This window comes from Nyctibius grandis, chromosome 6 (assembly GCF_013368605.1).
Source record: "Nyctibius grandis isolate bNycGra1 chromosome 6, bNycGra1.pri, whole genome shotgun sequence".
Taxonomy (NCBI): Eukaryota; Metazoa; Chordata; class Aves; order Nyctibiiformes; family Nyctibiidae; genus Nyctibius; species Nyctibius grandis.
This window is the reverse complement of record NC_090663.1, coordinates 463,307-478,246: the sequence shown is the minus strand read 5'-3', so window position 1 is coordinate 478,246 and position 14,940 is coordinate 463,307. Positions and strand designations below refer to the sequence as shown.

The 14,940-nt window shown below is 52.1% G+C and overlaps 1 protein-coding gene across 1 annotated transcript in view; it reads right to left on the bottom strand.

Moving 5' to 3' along the window:
* The window catches only part of DYSF (dysferlin), a 107,499-nt gene that overhangs the window by 29,902 nt on the left and 62,657 nt on the right, over nt 1–14,940 (bottom strand). The window contains 8 exon segments of the mRNA XM_068402998.1: nt 183–271; nt 3,104–3,243; nt 6,475–6,617; nt 7,214–7,384; nt 10,256–10,347; nt 12,277–12,432; nt 13,850–13,978; nt 14,688–14,786. Of these exon segments, the coding sequence (XP_068259099.1) occupies nt 183–271; nt 3,104–3,243; nt 6,475–6,617; nt 7,214–7,384; nt 10,256–10,347; nt 12,277–12,432; nt 13,850–13,978; nt 14,688–14,786 (1,019 nt within the window).

Sequence of the window (14,940 nt, the reverse complement as noted above, 5' to 3'; positions counted from 1 at the left end):
CCTGGTTGTGCTACTCAGCTATTTAGAGTCATCTTTCTCTGAAGATGAGCCCATATAGATGTTTCTCAGCTGGGCAGGTGAATCCCTCCCCATCTGACACCTCCAAGTCCCCTCCTCTCACCTCACAACCAGAAGGTGCTGGAACAAGCACTGCACAGAGTAAGAAATGAAAAACAAGTCACCTCTTGGCTTTGCGTGGCGTGATGTTGAAAGGGGGGCCAGGCTGACCCAGAGATTTTGGAAACAGGTCCACCCACATCTGTAGCTTTCCCTGCATGGAAAGAAAGACAGGTGAAGCCTGGTGAGCCCTCTAACTGGGTTACCTTCACCTCCTCAGTAAGACCTAGTAGTGGAGAGAGAAAATATCAAGTATTTCAGGGTTCCTTAGTTGAAAACTAAGGTTTCCCTAATGGAAAAGCATCATTAAGTATTATATTAAGATTATTTTAGTGATAGTTGGGTGTATGGTAATGGTTTGTGATGTATAAGAGGTTGGTCTGGGTAAGCTGAAGGTGTACTCTGGCTTTACTCTCCATGGTTGACTATCTTTACATAGGGACAGACTAAAGACTAGGTCCATGGGAGGTGTTGGAGAAGCAAGCAGCTCACTTGTTTTCCATGGTGCCACCACCTGGACAGCTGGTTTATGGGTTTCCCACCATGGGAGTGAAGGATGGGATGAGGAGAGGGGAATCTAATTCCACTTTCTCCTTCCAGGGAGAGGGCAGCAGAAATGCAGCTGAAACCTCAGGGACGGTGTTTTTTAGGTGGTCTCTTACTGTAAAACACCAATGGGTGCCAATAAAATATTTTATTGTGCAGTCTCAAGGGTTGAAAGAAAAAAAAAAAAGCCATCCTTTGACAATCAGCCCGTCACAGAGGGGTTTGTGGTTTGCTTGCTTTTTGGCACGAAAATCTTCCATTTCAGCAGAAAACTTTAAAAGCCCAACCTGGCTTTTAGCTCACTCCAAACAGCCCGGCAGAGCCAGCCTGTGGTGTGGCTTTGCAGCGGGTCAGAGCCAGGCTTTGGGGAACTGCACTGGATGCATCATGTGCTGAGCAACAGAGCATCACCCTGGACCCAGCATCACCCCAGGCCCAGCATCACCCCAGGCCCAGCATCACCCCGGACCCAGCATCACCTCAGACCCAGCATCACCCCAGGCCCAGCATCACCCCGGACCCAGCATCACCCAGAACTCGGCATCACCCCAGACCCAGCATCACCCCAGACCCAGCATCACCCCAGACTCAGCATCACCCCAGACTCAGCATCACCCCGGACCCAGCATCACCCCAAACTCAGCGTCACCCCAGGCCCAGCATCACCCCAGACCCAGCATCATCCCAGACCTAGCATCACCCCAGGCCCAGCATCACCCCAGGCCCAGCATCATCCTGAACTCAGCATCACCCCAGACCCAGCATCACCCCGAACTCAGCGTCACCCCAGACCCAGCATCACCCCAGAGCCAGCACCACCCCAAACTCAGCATCACCCCAGACACAGCATCACCCCGGACCCAGCATCACCCTGAACTCAGCATCACCTCGGACCCAGCATCACCCCGACCCAGCACCACCCTGAACTCAGCATCACCCTGAACTCAGCATCACCTCGGACCCAGCATCACCCTGAACTCAGCATCACCCCAGACCCAGCATCACCCCAGACCCAGCATCACCCTGAACCCAGCATCACCCTGAACCCAGCATCACCCCGGACCCAGCATCACCCCAGACCCAGCATCACCCCGGACCCAGCATCACCCCGGACCCAGCATCACCCCGGACCCAGCATCACCCTGAACTCAGCATCACCCCGGACCCAGCATCACCCCGGACCCAGCATCACCCTGAACTCAGCATCACCCCAGGCCCAGCATCACCCCAGGCCCAGCATCACCCCAGACCCAGCATCACCCCAGGCCCAGCATCACCCCAGACCCAGCATCACCCAGAACTCAGCATCACCCCAGGCCCAGCATCACCCCAGGCCCAGCATCACCCCAGACCCAGCATCACCCAGAACTCAGCATCACCCCAGGCCCAGCATCACCCCAGACCCAGCATCACCCCAGACCTAGCATCACCCCGGACCCAGCATCACCCCGGACCCAGCATCACCCTGAACTCAGCATCACCCCGGACCCAGCATCACCCTGAACTCAGCATCACCCCAGACACAGCATCACCCCAGACCCAGCATCACCCCAGACTCAGCATCACCCCAGACTCAGCATCACCTCGGACCCAGCATCACCCTGAACTCAGCATCACCCCAGACCCAGCATCACCCCAGACCCAGCATCACCCTAGACCCAGCATCACCCTAGACCCAGCATCACCCTAGACCCAGCATCACCCCAAACTCAGTATCACCCCAGACCCAGCATCATGCTGAACCCAGCATGGATTTCGATTGGGTTTGGATGGAACCCCATTTAGTTTTCATTTGGCTTAAAAACATCCTGTCTGCAACTGTACTAACACTTTACACCTCCGAGGGCAGGCTCATGCCGCAGAAATCACGCTGCTGCATTGCCAAAGGAGCCTGCAGTGTCATTGCCCTTCTAGAATAATTCTGCATTAAGACTTTCAGATCAGAAATGGCTTTGCCATCAAAATAAAAAAATAAATGGTGAGCAAATGCTGATGAAAATGAACACAGGAGGCTGGAATCGATCTTTTCAGCAAGGGTCATTAGACACTGGAAGGGGCTGCCCAGGGAGGTGGGGGAGTCACAATCTCTGGAGGGGTTTAAGAAAAGACTGGACATGGCACTTAGTGCCATGGTCTAGTTGCCATGGTGGTGTCAGGGCAATGGTTGGACTCGATGACCCCAGAGGGCTCTTCCAGCCTGGTTGATTCTGGGATTCTGTGATCTCCCCAAGCACCCTGAACAAGTCAGCCATGGAGCTGAGCTCCAGCCTGCGTTTGACAGCCAGTGCTCTGCTCTGCCTGACCCCCCTCCCTGGGAACAGCCCGTCTCCTGGGGCAGGTACCCCCAGCACAGCTCCACAGCGAGCCAGCCGCCTAGTTGGCATCAGACCAAAAGGAGATGATGCTCTTGGTCTTGTCCTGGCCGGGTCACACCACCCACCTGCTCGATTTCTGGCTGGAGAGGGCTGTAAAGAGGTCTCGTCTCCACGTGCTCTGGCACCAGCCCTTGTTTCCGCAGCGCGTACAGGGCGAGACGCTCCTCCACCGGCCCCAGGTGGGGGTTCAGGGGTTTTCCATCCTCTGCCACAGAGGAAGAGCAGCGTTACACCATGCCACAGACGAACCCTGACCGCCCAGCAGGAGCTCCACAAGGGAGCAAGCACCAGCCCACCGGCCTCGCTGCAGGCAGGAGTGGGCAGGAGGAGCGTGGACTCCGCTTGCAAATCCACCATCATCACCACAAACCCTCTGGGACACAAGGCAACCCGTTCCCAGGGGGACACGTGGGCAAACCACCGCACAACGGGATAGGACCTACAAGGAACGGCTGAGGGAGCTGGGGGTGTTTAGCCTGGAGAAGAGGAGGCTCAGAGGTGACCTTAGTGCAGTCTACAACTACCTGAAGGGAGGTTGTAGCACAGTGGGAGTCGGCCTCTTCTCCCAGGCAACCAGCGCTAGGACAAGAGGACACAGCCTCAAGCTTGGCCAGGGGAGGTTCAGGTTGGACATGAGGAAGCATTTCTTCTCAGCAAGGGTCATTAGCCATTGGAAGGGGCTGCCCAGGGAGGTGGTGGAGTCACCATCTCTGGAGGGGTTTAAGAAAAGCCTGGACATGGCACTTAGTGCCCTGGTCTAGTTGCCATGGTGGTGTCAGGGCAACGGTTGGACTCGATGATCCCAGGGGGCTCTTTTAACCTGATTGATTCTGTGATTCTGTGGTCACTCATCCAAACAGACCAGCGCACAACAGCCACAGAAACACCGAGCCATCCACAAGCAGATCTGAAACCACCTCCACCTCCTCAACCCACCCACACCAGACCCTAAACCCTGCACAAACAGCTCAGACAACACCTATCAATACTGGACATCTTTGCCTTCACTGCCCCTGCATTCAGGATCCCTTGGTACCTCCTGGTGCCAAGGATGGCCAGCTTGGCCTCGGCTGAGCCTGCTCTATGCCATGTGGGGCTGGTGGAGGACATCACCCCCACGACGCTGCCTTTCAGCCCCAGCGTCTCAAGGCCACGCACCTTTGAAATGAAACGCGCTCCATAAATATTATTACAGCTCTGCAACTTTCAGGTGATATATCCCAGCTCCTTTCTTGGCAACCTCTTGAAGTGGTTAACTTCAGCCATATGGGCTATTTCCCAAGCAGTGGAAACCTGGCGTGTGTGTGTGTGTGTGTGCACAGGAAAAAGAAAAAGCCCCTCTCAGAAAACAACAACCGTGGGGGTTATGGAACAACGGTGCTTGTAAAAGCCCTGCTCTCGTGTTTAATAGCTTCACTTCATACCGCCAGGTTCAGATCCGACACTGCTCTGCGAACGCAGCTGGTTTCCAGATCTCCTCGAGGTCAAGCATCAGACTTTGTTCTGGTTTTTGAACTGATTGCCATTAAAGCAGAGGAAGGTGAAAGGCAGGGGCTGGGAGAGGGGGGAAGACCCCGCTCGGTTTAACACCTTTCCAGCCCTTGCTGAAAACCTTTCGCGTAACAAGAGGCTGCAAAGGAGCCGTTGTTTCCCCACTCCTCCTCCTCCTAAGAGGAAAACCATGACTTTGTGCCTTGATTCCCAAGAGCAGGGACGGAGTTCAGCCCTGGACTGCACCTTGTCTCATGCCTCACACAGAATCAGAGAATCCCAGAATCCATGAGGTTGGAAGAGCCCTCTGGGATCATCGAGTCCGACCGTTGCCCTGACACCACCATGGCAACTAGACCAGGGCACTAAGTGCCATGGCCAGGCTTTTCTTAAACCCCTCCAGAGATGGTGACTCCACCACCTCCCTGGGCAGCCCCTTCCAATGGCTAATGACCCTTGCTGAGAAGAAATGCTTCCTCATGGCCAACCTGACCCTCCCCTGGCCAAGCTTGAGGCTGTGTCCTCTTGTCCTGCCGCTGGTTGCCTGGGAGAAGAGGCCGACTCCCACTGCGCTACAACCTCCCTTCAGGTAGTTGTAGACTGCACTAAGGTCACCTCTGAGCCTCCTCTTCTCCAGGCTAAACACCCCCAGCTCCCTTAGCTGTTCCTCAGAAGTCAGACCCTCCAGACCCTTCCCCAGCTTGGTCACCCTCCTCTGGACTCGCTCCAACACCTCAACATCTTTCTTGAAGTGCAAGTCAAGTCTTCCTTGATTGCTCTCTTCTTAAAGAAGTCAGACTGCAGCCCCTGGGCCATTTACAGCAGGGCCAAAATACATCTTCCACGCTTTAAAACAGAGTTCTCTCTACAAGGCATACTTCTGCCCCCAAGGATGCCACTTAGAGAGGCACAAGTTGATGCCCAGGATACTGCAGGTGCCAGTGTTGGGGGTTTTATTGTGCAAAGAAGATAATGCCTCCTCCAGCCCTCAGTGATATTTTCTCCTTGCTGGCATAGGTTGACTTTGCACTCGCAGCTGGAGCACACTCGGGCGAGATGCCGGGCACTGTGTGTGTATGATATTGTCTCCCTCTAGTGCCTCCAGCCCCAAAACGCAGAGCTGCAAACGGCACAACTGCTCCTCCAGCCCCAGCAGCAGCCGGCAGAGCAGGATGGAGCCTCTCCGGCTGCGATGGGCTTTGCTGCTCCCAGCCTGCGTGGATGTGGTTTGCTGCGAGCAGCACAGGGCAGTTACTCAAGGCCACAGTTAACGTGGCTGGACTGTGGGTCTGGGTTCAACCCCGGGGTTTGGTGCAGATCCAGCTGCAACCTGCAGCCTTTGGGGCAGAGCTAAGCTTGGGAAAGGGGCAGAGCCAACCTGGACAGCAAGGTGAGGAGGATGGGGACGTGCCCATCACCCCATCCTGGCCTCCATGATCATCCACGGAGATGCTCAGAGGGCTGGAGCCCCTCTGCTCTGGAGACAGGCTGAGAGAGCTGGGGCTGTTCAGCCTGGAGAAGAGAAGGCTCCGGGGAGACCTTCTAGCACCTTCCAGTGCCTGAAGGGGCTACAGGAAAGCTGGAGAGGGGCTTTTTACAAGGGCACGGAGTGACAGGACGAGGGGGAATGGTTTTAAAGTGAAAGAGGGGAGATTGAGATGAGATCTGAGGAAGAAATTCTTTGCTGTGAGGGTGGTGAGAGCCTGGCCCAGGTTGCCCAGAGAAGCTGTGGCTGCCCCCTCCCTGGCAGGGTTCAAGGGCAGGTTGGATGGGGCTGGGAGCAACCTGATCTGGTGGAAGGTGTCCCTGCCCGTGGCAGGGGGTTGGGACTGGATGGGCTTTAAGGTCCCTTCCAACCCAAACCAGTCTGTGATTCTATGAACTCTATCCCTTGCTCTGGATAAAAGAAAGATATTTGCAACCCCAAGCAGCCCCGTTACCTTACCCAGTTCAGAGAGGATGTACTCCTGCTCCCTGAAGATGACCCGGTCAGACTTGTAGGTGGGAGCCTTGTAGTTGTGCTGCAGGGAGAAGAGGTGAAGCAGCTGGGAAGGACGGAGTTGGTCTCGCCACTGGTTGGGTCCAGAGCTGAAACCAAAGAGGAGGGGAAACAGCAGCTCAACACATGATAGAATCATAGAACCATTTTGGTTGGAAAGGACCTTTAAGATCACCAAGTCCAACCATTGGTGATGTGGAAGGTGGTACAACAGGGTGATAAAACATCTGCCAGTCCCAACAAGGGGCAGCAGCCGTGTTACACCAAAGAGGGCTGGTCTGAGGAAGGTGCAGCTCGCTCTGGGTCTGTGTTTACTGGTGAACGGGGCTGCATGTCCCACCACGTCACCTTTCAGCTGGCCCTGTGCATGGGGGATGTCCTCACTACAGTGTGCCCGAGAGGCATCAGGGAAGTCACAGGATCTCCCCAAGGACATTTATGTTACTTAAAGCATTTCAGGTTCCTGGAGGAGAGCCACGGCTTGGGGAAGTTCCTCAAATGTGGGGCTTCTCTGGTGTGAATCTGTCTCAAGACATATCTGTGTGGTGAAGTACAGCACCGGTCAGGTCCCCCTGGGACAGCCCTGAGACACCAGGAGGCATCACCCTGGTCCCCATGGCCAGCTTGGCACCGCACAGCCCTGGCAGCTACAGAGACCCATGCCCGAGCCCGCAGAGGTACCTACACGCAGTAGGTTTGGGGGAGGCCACAGCGCGCCCCATATTTTGACAGGAACCGGTTCTCCAGGTCTATGACGGTCTCCCCAATCTTCTCATCCTTCGACAGGAGGTCGTAGTCATAGAGCGTGATCTTCAGGTCCTTCTCCAGGGGCAGAGTACAGCTCAGCTCGAACATCCTGCACAAGAGGAGATGAGAAATACCCTGAGATGGAGGTTCATGCTGCTGAGTGCCCCACGGGAAGCGGACCCACACCCCAGCCCAACCCACCAGTGCCAGGAAGGATCGTGCACCCACTGCACAACTTTGTCACAACGGGCCAGTGCCATTGGTCCTGCCACTAAGCAAGCACGCCTTGGGTTTATTTTTGCCTGGTTGAATTATCCTTGAGCAAACTTTGCCCCTTAGTGCAGTCTACAACTACCTGAAGGGAGGTTGTAGCAGAGTGGGAGTCGGCCTCTTCTCCCAGGCAACCAGCGACAGGACAAGAGGACACAGCCTCAAGCTTGGCCAGGGAAGGGTCAGGTTGGACATGAGGAAGCATTTCTTCTCAGCAAGGGTCATTAGCCATTGGAAGGGGCTGCCCAGGGAGGTGGTGGAGTCACCATCTCTGGAGGGGTTTAAGACAAGACTGGACATGGCACTTAGTGCCCTGGTCTAGTTGCCATGGTGGTGTCAGGGCAATGGTTGGACTCGATGAGCCCAGAGGGCTCTTCCAACCTGATTGATTCTGGGATTCTGCTTCGTTTCTCCATCTGCTAATTGGACGTGATGGTGGTCACCGCAATATCCAAGGTGAGGGTCAGGAATCATCATTGCCACGGAGTGAGAAAGGGGGAGAAACGACAGCTTTGGAAAACCATCTGCTCTTTGAGCCCAAAAAGCAAATGTCCAAAACAGGAGTCAAGCCTGCCTGGACCAAGCTTGTGGTCAGCATGAGGCTGACCCCCCCAAAGCCTCCTTGTCCTCTCCTCCTGGTCCTAAGCAGCTTTCTTCTGTGCTGTCTCCTCTGCCATCGTTACACCACAGTCCACATACCGATATAAAATAAAGCAAGAGGTCTGACCCAGCAGGACCAAGAACCCCTCCACCTGCTCCCAAAAGGTAGGCAACGCTGGGGAGGAGCACCATGCCCCTTCCCACTGCCAGCACCCAGCCCACAGCAGCTTTTAGGGAGGGGAAGTGAGTGATTATGCCACCAATTAAGAGTGCAGGAGGAACTGGGGTCAGCAGAAAGTAATTAGGTAGAGCTGGCCGGCAGCCAGCCACCCAGGGAAGAGCTCGTGAAACGGGAGGTTTAAGAGCCGCCAGCAGCCAGGACCTCGGGTTTACATCTTGCTTTAAAGAGCGGGTGGGAGGTGCAGCACTCTGTCTAGACGGCCTCTGGCCGGGAGCCAGGCTTGGCGAAGGAGGACTTGCTCTGCCTAGCAGAGCTCGCCAGGGTCTGGCTGTGGGCTCTGCGCCAGGGCAGTAGGTCCTGGCCCACTGGAGACCAGAGCTCCCTCTTGCTAAACGGGGAGCAACCACTTAGCGTTCATTGTAGGAAAGGCAGAGATGCCATCTCCATTTGGCAGAAGAGGAAACAGGTTGTCTAATGCACACTGTCCTCCACAGTCTCACCACAGAATCACAGAATCCCAGAATCAATGAGGTTGGAAGAGCCCTCTGGGATCATCGAGTCCAACCATTGCCCTGACACCACCATGGCAACTAGACCAGGGCACTAAGTGCCATGTCCAGGCTTTTCTTAAACCCCTCCAGAGATGGTGACTCCCCCACCTCCCTGGGCAGCCCCTTCCAATGGCTAATGACCCTTGCTGAGAAGAAATGCTTCCTAATGTCCAACCTGACCCTCCCCTGGCCAAGCTTGAGGCTGTGTCCTCTTGTCCTGTCGCTGGTTGCCTGGGAGAAGAGGCCGACTCCCACTCCACTACAAGCTCCCTTCAGGTAGTTGTAGACTGCACTAAGGTCACCTCTGAGCCTCCTCTTCTCCAGGCTAAACACCCCCAGCTCCCTCAGCCGTTCCTCATAGGTCATAACCTGGGAGACCAAAGGCCTGTTGACACATGGAGGCTGTGCACCAGGTTTTCTTCTGCCTCCCTCCGCTTTGCCTGGTCCCTACGGTACTTTCTGTCTCTGATGAATACCATTTTCTGAAAACATTATCTTCTTCCTTTCTTCACAAGTTTGTGGCCCTACTGCAAGGCAAACAACTCAGCCAGCCCATATCATGTTTATAGATAATCTTTTCTCACAGCATCTGATTTTTGAGGTGTCCCATGTGACAGCCTGATCGAACAGGCCTCCATTTATCATGTTTTTTCCTCAGACATTTAACCAAAGTGCCTAAACGAGGAGCAGAGTTTCCCCAGATTCTCTGTACCATCAGTGGGATGAGGCAGACGCCTCTACAGCAGAATCTCAGGTCTAAAAAACTCTCCTGATGTCTCCATTGATGACAGAGCAGAGCCAGTCATGGATTCATAGAATCATAGATGTAGATGTGGCACTTAGGGATATGGTTTAGTGGTGGACTTTGTAGTGTTAGGTTAACAGTTGGACTCGATCTTAAAGGTCCATCCAAAACGATTCTATGATTCTATAGAATGGCATGGGTTGGAAGGGACCTTAAAGACCATCTACTTCCAACCCCCTGCCATGGGCAGGGACACCTTCCACTAGACCAGGTTGCTCAACCAGTCCATGCTTCATAGCTCAAAAGTCCCAGGGAGAAGATGAATGCGAGCCATGGTGGGTAGGACAGCAGTTGAGCCAAGGCCAGGCTCACTTCAGCAAGGTCAAACATGAGGCGAGCACATGCCATGGTGATTCCCACAGAATGGTCTGGGTTGGAAGGGACCTTTAAAGGTCATCTAGTCCAACCCTCCTGCCATGAGCAGGGACATCTTCAACTAGATCAGGTTGCTCACAGCCCCGTCCAGCCTGACCTTGAGTGTAGGTTGGAATGGGAAGCTCTGCCTGACCCGACCATATTCCCTCAATATGACATAAAAAAATCGCACGGACTCCAAACTGAATCAAAACTTACTTCCCAAAGACAGGCTCCAGAGTACAGGGCAGGTAATTTTCTTGATCATTTATGGATTTCTTTCCCACTGAAATCTTCACATAAGGATCACACTAAAGATGGGCGTGAAAATAAACACAAGAAAGAGTCATTGCACAGCGACGTTAATGGCAAAGGACTAACCCTGCCTCCCCTTGTCCCAGCAAGCAGGATCTTCCATCACCCTTGACAAGCACCTGTTTTCAAGGATAGGACAGTCTGACCATTAACTCCTTACTACAAATCTGTGACCATCAGCAAGAGCTACCCACACTGCAATTCCTTTTTGAGGATGACTGAAGGACCAGTTAGCAGTGTGGAACAAGAGTCCAAGCCCTTCTGAGGCCAATGGGATGGAAAAGCAATAAAAGATCATGAAAAAGCTACTTATGGCTTCTTCGATGGACTGGGCTTGCTCTGAAGTCCTCAGGATGTTCCCGTTCTCATCTGAGTTCTCATCTCACCTATTTTGGGGTTCCATCAAGGTCATCATTTCACCTATTTTCTCATCTCACCTATTTTGGGGTTCCATCAAGGTCATCATTTCACCTATTTTCTCATCTCACCTATTTTGGGGTTCCATCAAGGTCATCATTTCACCTGTTTTCTCATCTCACCTATTTTTGGGGTTCCATCAAGGTCATCATTTCACCTATTTTCTCGTCTCACTATTTTGGGGGTTCTCGTCTCACCTATTTCGGGGTTCCATCAAGGTCATCATTTTTTAAGTTTGGGTCTACTCAAAAAATAGTTTTACAAACGTAGGGGTCTAAAATGTCAAAGGGAAAACATTTTGGTTCAAAAAAATGTGGCTCAAAACCTTTTCTTTCCACGATGCTGCAACAACTTTAAAAGCAATAAAATGGAAGCGTGCTTTAACGTAAAGCCTCGTTGTGCGTTGAAAAATTAGATATTTTTACATTTTTAGCAAGTTTTTAAGCTTTTCTCTCACAACTAAAACTATTTCAGGAAACCAGCATAAATTTGAAACGTGGTTAGACTCGAGTCAAACATTTTTGCCAGGGGAAGGAAAAAAAAATAAGAAAAAAAAAACAATTTCACCTAAAATGTATCACCCAGCTTCAGGACCTAGAGGGACCCACTATCTTACTCAAATGGGAAAGGGATTGGCTAGTTATGCTCCCTGGAAAAAACACCCAAGGCCAAGTTCCTCATCACTTTTCCTTGACTTGTAGATTTTTTTAAGAAGGAAAGGATGGAAAAGCAGTGCTCAGGGAAGGTCTGCAGTGTGAGGGGCTCTGTGGGCAGCCAGGGCTCTCCTCTTGTCTCCCCTTGACTGTGGTGAGCTTTAGGAGACACCACAGCACAAGGGGAAAGACTGTGGGTCAACCTTGGGTTGGTTTTAGTGTAAAAAAAAGCATTTTTTCTACTCCTGCTTTTTGATTTGCAGGAATCTCTTATGGGAGATTTCTAAGAAATTGAAAACTTTCAGTCCAAGTGCATTTTCAAAAATGCAGATTAAAAAGCAGGAGTTGTTTGTTCATGTCCAAAATATTTCCCATACTTTTTTTTTTTTCAACTTTTCTCCTATTTTCCAGCTGAACAAAAGAGAGTTAAGAAGGATTTTTCCCTGAGGTTTTTTTGCAAAGTGAAAATGAACATTTTTCTTTTCGAACCAACATGATTTTCTCGTTGCACTGAATTTTTCTGTCGGACTGGCAAAGCTTTGCAAAAAGCAGCCATGGGAAAGACATGATTTTGTTTCCTTTGGCACCAAGGTTAAAAAACACCACCTCATTTAGCTATTTTAACTAGCCCTACTGAAAAATCCCTCCGGATGGAGGAAGAGTTGGCTCCTGGGATTCCCAGATGTCGCAATGGAGGCAGAAAGAAGGGGTAGACTTTTCTCCTTTGTGTTGTCATGGTTGTTTCTAAATTTGAAGCCATAGATGCAAATTTGGATCAATTAGGGCTGACCTGTTGAAAAATCCCACCCCGTGAGCCAGCGCTGAGGTCAACCAGAGCTTTCCCCAGCAGGATACCTTTCCATTGGCGTCTTTGGGTTGGAGGTCGAAGGCCCGGATGATGTAGACCCTGACGAGACACTCCTGGGGTCCTCTGGCCGGCAGCTGATGGAACTGGCGAGGTGGCACTGGGACTCGCGGGTCATCCGGGAGAGGGTAAATTTTGAATGAACCCTGTAGAGGACAGACGTGTTCAGCTGTGCCTGCACACCCGCACGTGCAGGTGGGTCTCATGTGAGTAGGCTTGCAACAGCCTTGCAACAACAGTCTGGATGGTTGCACAGAATCACAGAATGGTTTGGGTTAGAAGGGACCTTTAAGGTCATCTATCCAACCCTCCTGCCATGAGCAGGGACATCTTCAACCACATCAGGTTGCTCAGAGCCCCGTCCAACCTGACCTTGAATGTTTCCAGGGATGGGGCATCTACAACTACTACAATGCTGGGACAGAGCCCAGATCCTGACCGTCTTTTGCCTACTAGACCAGGCCATATAGAATCATAGAGTCATAGAATCGTTTTGGTTGGGAAGGACCTTTAAGATCAAGTCCAACTATTACCCTAACACTGCCAAGGCCACCACTAACCCATGTCCCTCAGCACCACATCTACACGGCTTTTGAATCCCTCCAGGGATGGGGACTCCACCACTGCCCTGGGCAGCCTGTGCCAGTGCTTGACAGACCTTTTGGTGAAGAAATTTTTATAATATCCTGCCAGGCTCTTCATGGTCAAGGGAGCCAGGAGCAGAGTGCTGAGCTGCCTGTACCATTCATCCCTTGCTTGACCATCAATGCAAACTCTGTTGTACCTCTGCACAGACCCCTCTAGCCTGGTCATCCTTTACCTCTTCTCCTTCACTGTTGTTTGAGCCTTCAAGCTATAAAAGGTGTGAAGGAGCCTTGCTGCCCCCCTCCCACAAAGGTTTAGGCTGAAACTTCTGCTTTAGGAACAGTTTTAAGGGTTCCTGAACAAGGCAGCTGGTTCCTGAGAGAGGGATGGGAGGAGGAGAGAGCAAATGCAAAAATTTACAGGTGTTTTATCCACCAGAGCCGATTTCCTCCCAGCGAAGTGGCAGGAATCAGTCTCTGGGTGTTGTTTGGGGGGAGGAGTGTGCTGGGTAAGAGCAGGAATTAAAAAAAAAAAGCTAGAAATATTTAATCCCTCTTCACTTGCAAATAGTTTAAGGGTTAAAAGGAGCAGAGGATGCATCACTCCTCTGCACTGGACAGACACCTCCAAAGGGAGAGCTCTGAGCACCAGCGTGGTGATACCATCAGTGCTCACACACACTCCCACCAACACCCCAGAGGAAGAAGATGCTCCATCGCTTACATCCAGCATTGGTTTTGGGTGGGTTTTTACTCCAGGATGATGGCACAGCCTAGACTGGGTTTGAAGCATGCAAGGCACTGGGAATACGGCAGCCAGACCTGCACAGGCAGGTTGTTCAGACTGGGGCCAGTGGTCTACTTTTACGGCCCATTTCTCACTGATGTCCTACCAGTTGGCATCATCCCACTCAGCAGCAGGACCTTCCACCCAGCAGCGTGTGTTCCTGGGTACAGGTAGAAAGAGAGACCATCCCACCTTGAACTCCCCCACGACCGAGGGGTCGTCATTCGAGTCCTGCGACCGGCCACGATACAGCTTGAAGGTGTGGCAGAAGTCGGAGAGATGCTCAAAGTCCTCCACGTTCTCCAGCTCCGTCTCGTAGACCTGGGGAGGGAGAGATGGGGGACGAGGGCAGGGACTGGTCCTGGGCAGAGAGGGACCAGCAGCATGTCCCCACCGATCTGGGGCAAGACTTGACCCAAGCTCCTCAGCCCTGGGGAAATCACACCCACAGGGACAGAGTCCTGGGACCTGTCACCCTTGTTGCCCCTCAGGACAGTGATGAAGAACAGACCTTTGGCAACCCTACAATAAATAACAGCACATCACAGAAGACCCAGACTAAGCCAAGGTCTCGCAGAGGGCTTTTCATCAGCCAAAGAGACCTTCCTGCTGGGAACATTTTCCTTAAGACCAGGCAAGGTCTTCCCCATTTTAGTCTTATTTGTGTTAATTTTAGCACTTTTTTGTAACAGGGTACCTAAACCTCCTCCTTCCCTGAGCAATCTCTGGTTTCCTTGTTGTTCCCAAACACTTTTCAGGGTGGCAGCTCCCAATCTCCCCTGCCACTTAGAAAAGTGACAATTTATTCAAGGCTGCAAAGTGGAAAGCTACCCAAAAGGATTTTGCAAAGAAAACTGAGTTTTCAAAATAGTTATTTTTCAAACAAAAGTACCTGCTCTCTGGGGAAAATGATCTATTTTTTTTCTACCTGGAAAATAAAAGCCTGAACACTCAAAAAAAATCAAAGCTTGTGGAAAAACACCATGGAGAGTGCAGGTCCAATGAGCCAGAACCAACCGAGGCCACTTACCTTCAGGGTGTCGAAGCCCTTCTCTAAATAGCAGCCACATTTTTCCCTCTCTCCTGTGGAAGCATAGAATTTGCTCCACCAGTCGATGAATTCTTCCTCCTGCGGCAAGGGATACCAAAGTTACACACCTCCACGAGCAAACCCCAGCGATCAACAACAGCAGCATCTCCCATAATTGCTAGAGGTGAGCTTCTGCCCTGTGCACCGATCCCACGGCACAGCCTGGGTTTGGTGGGTCTCAGAGGTGACAAAG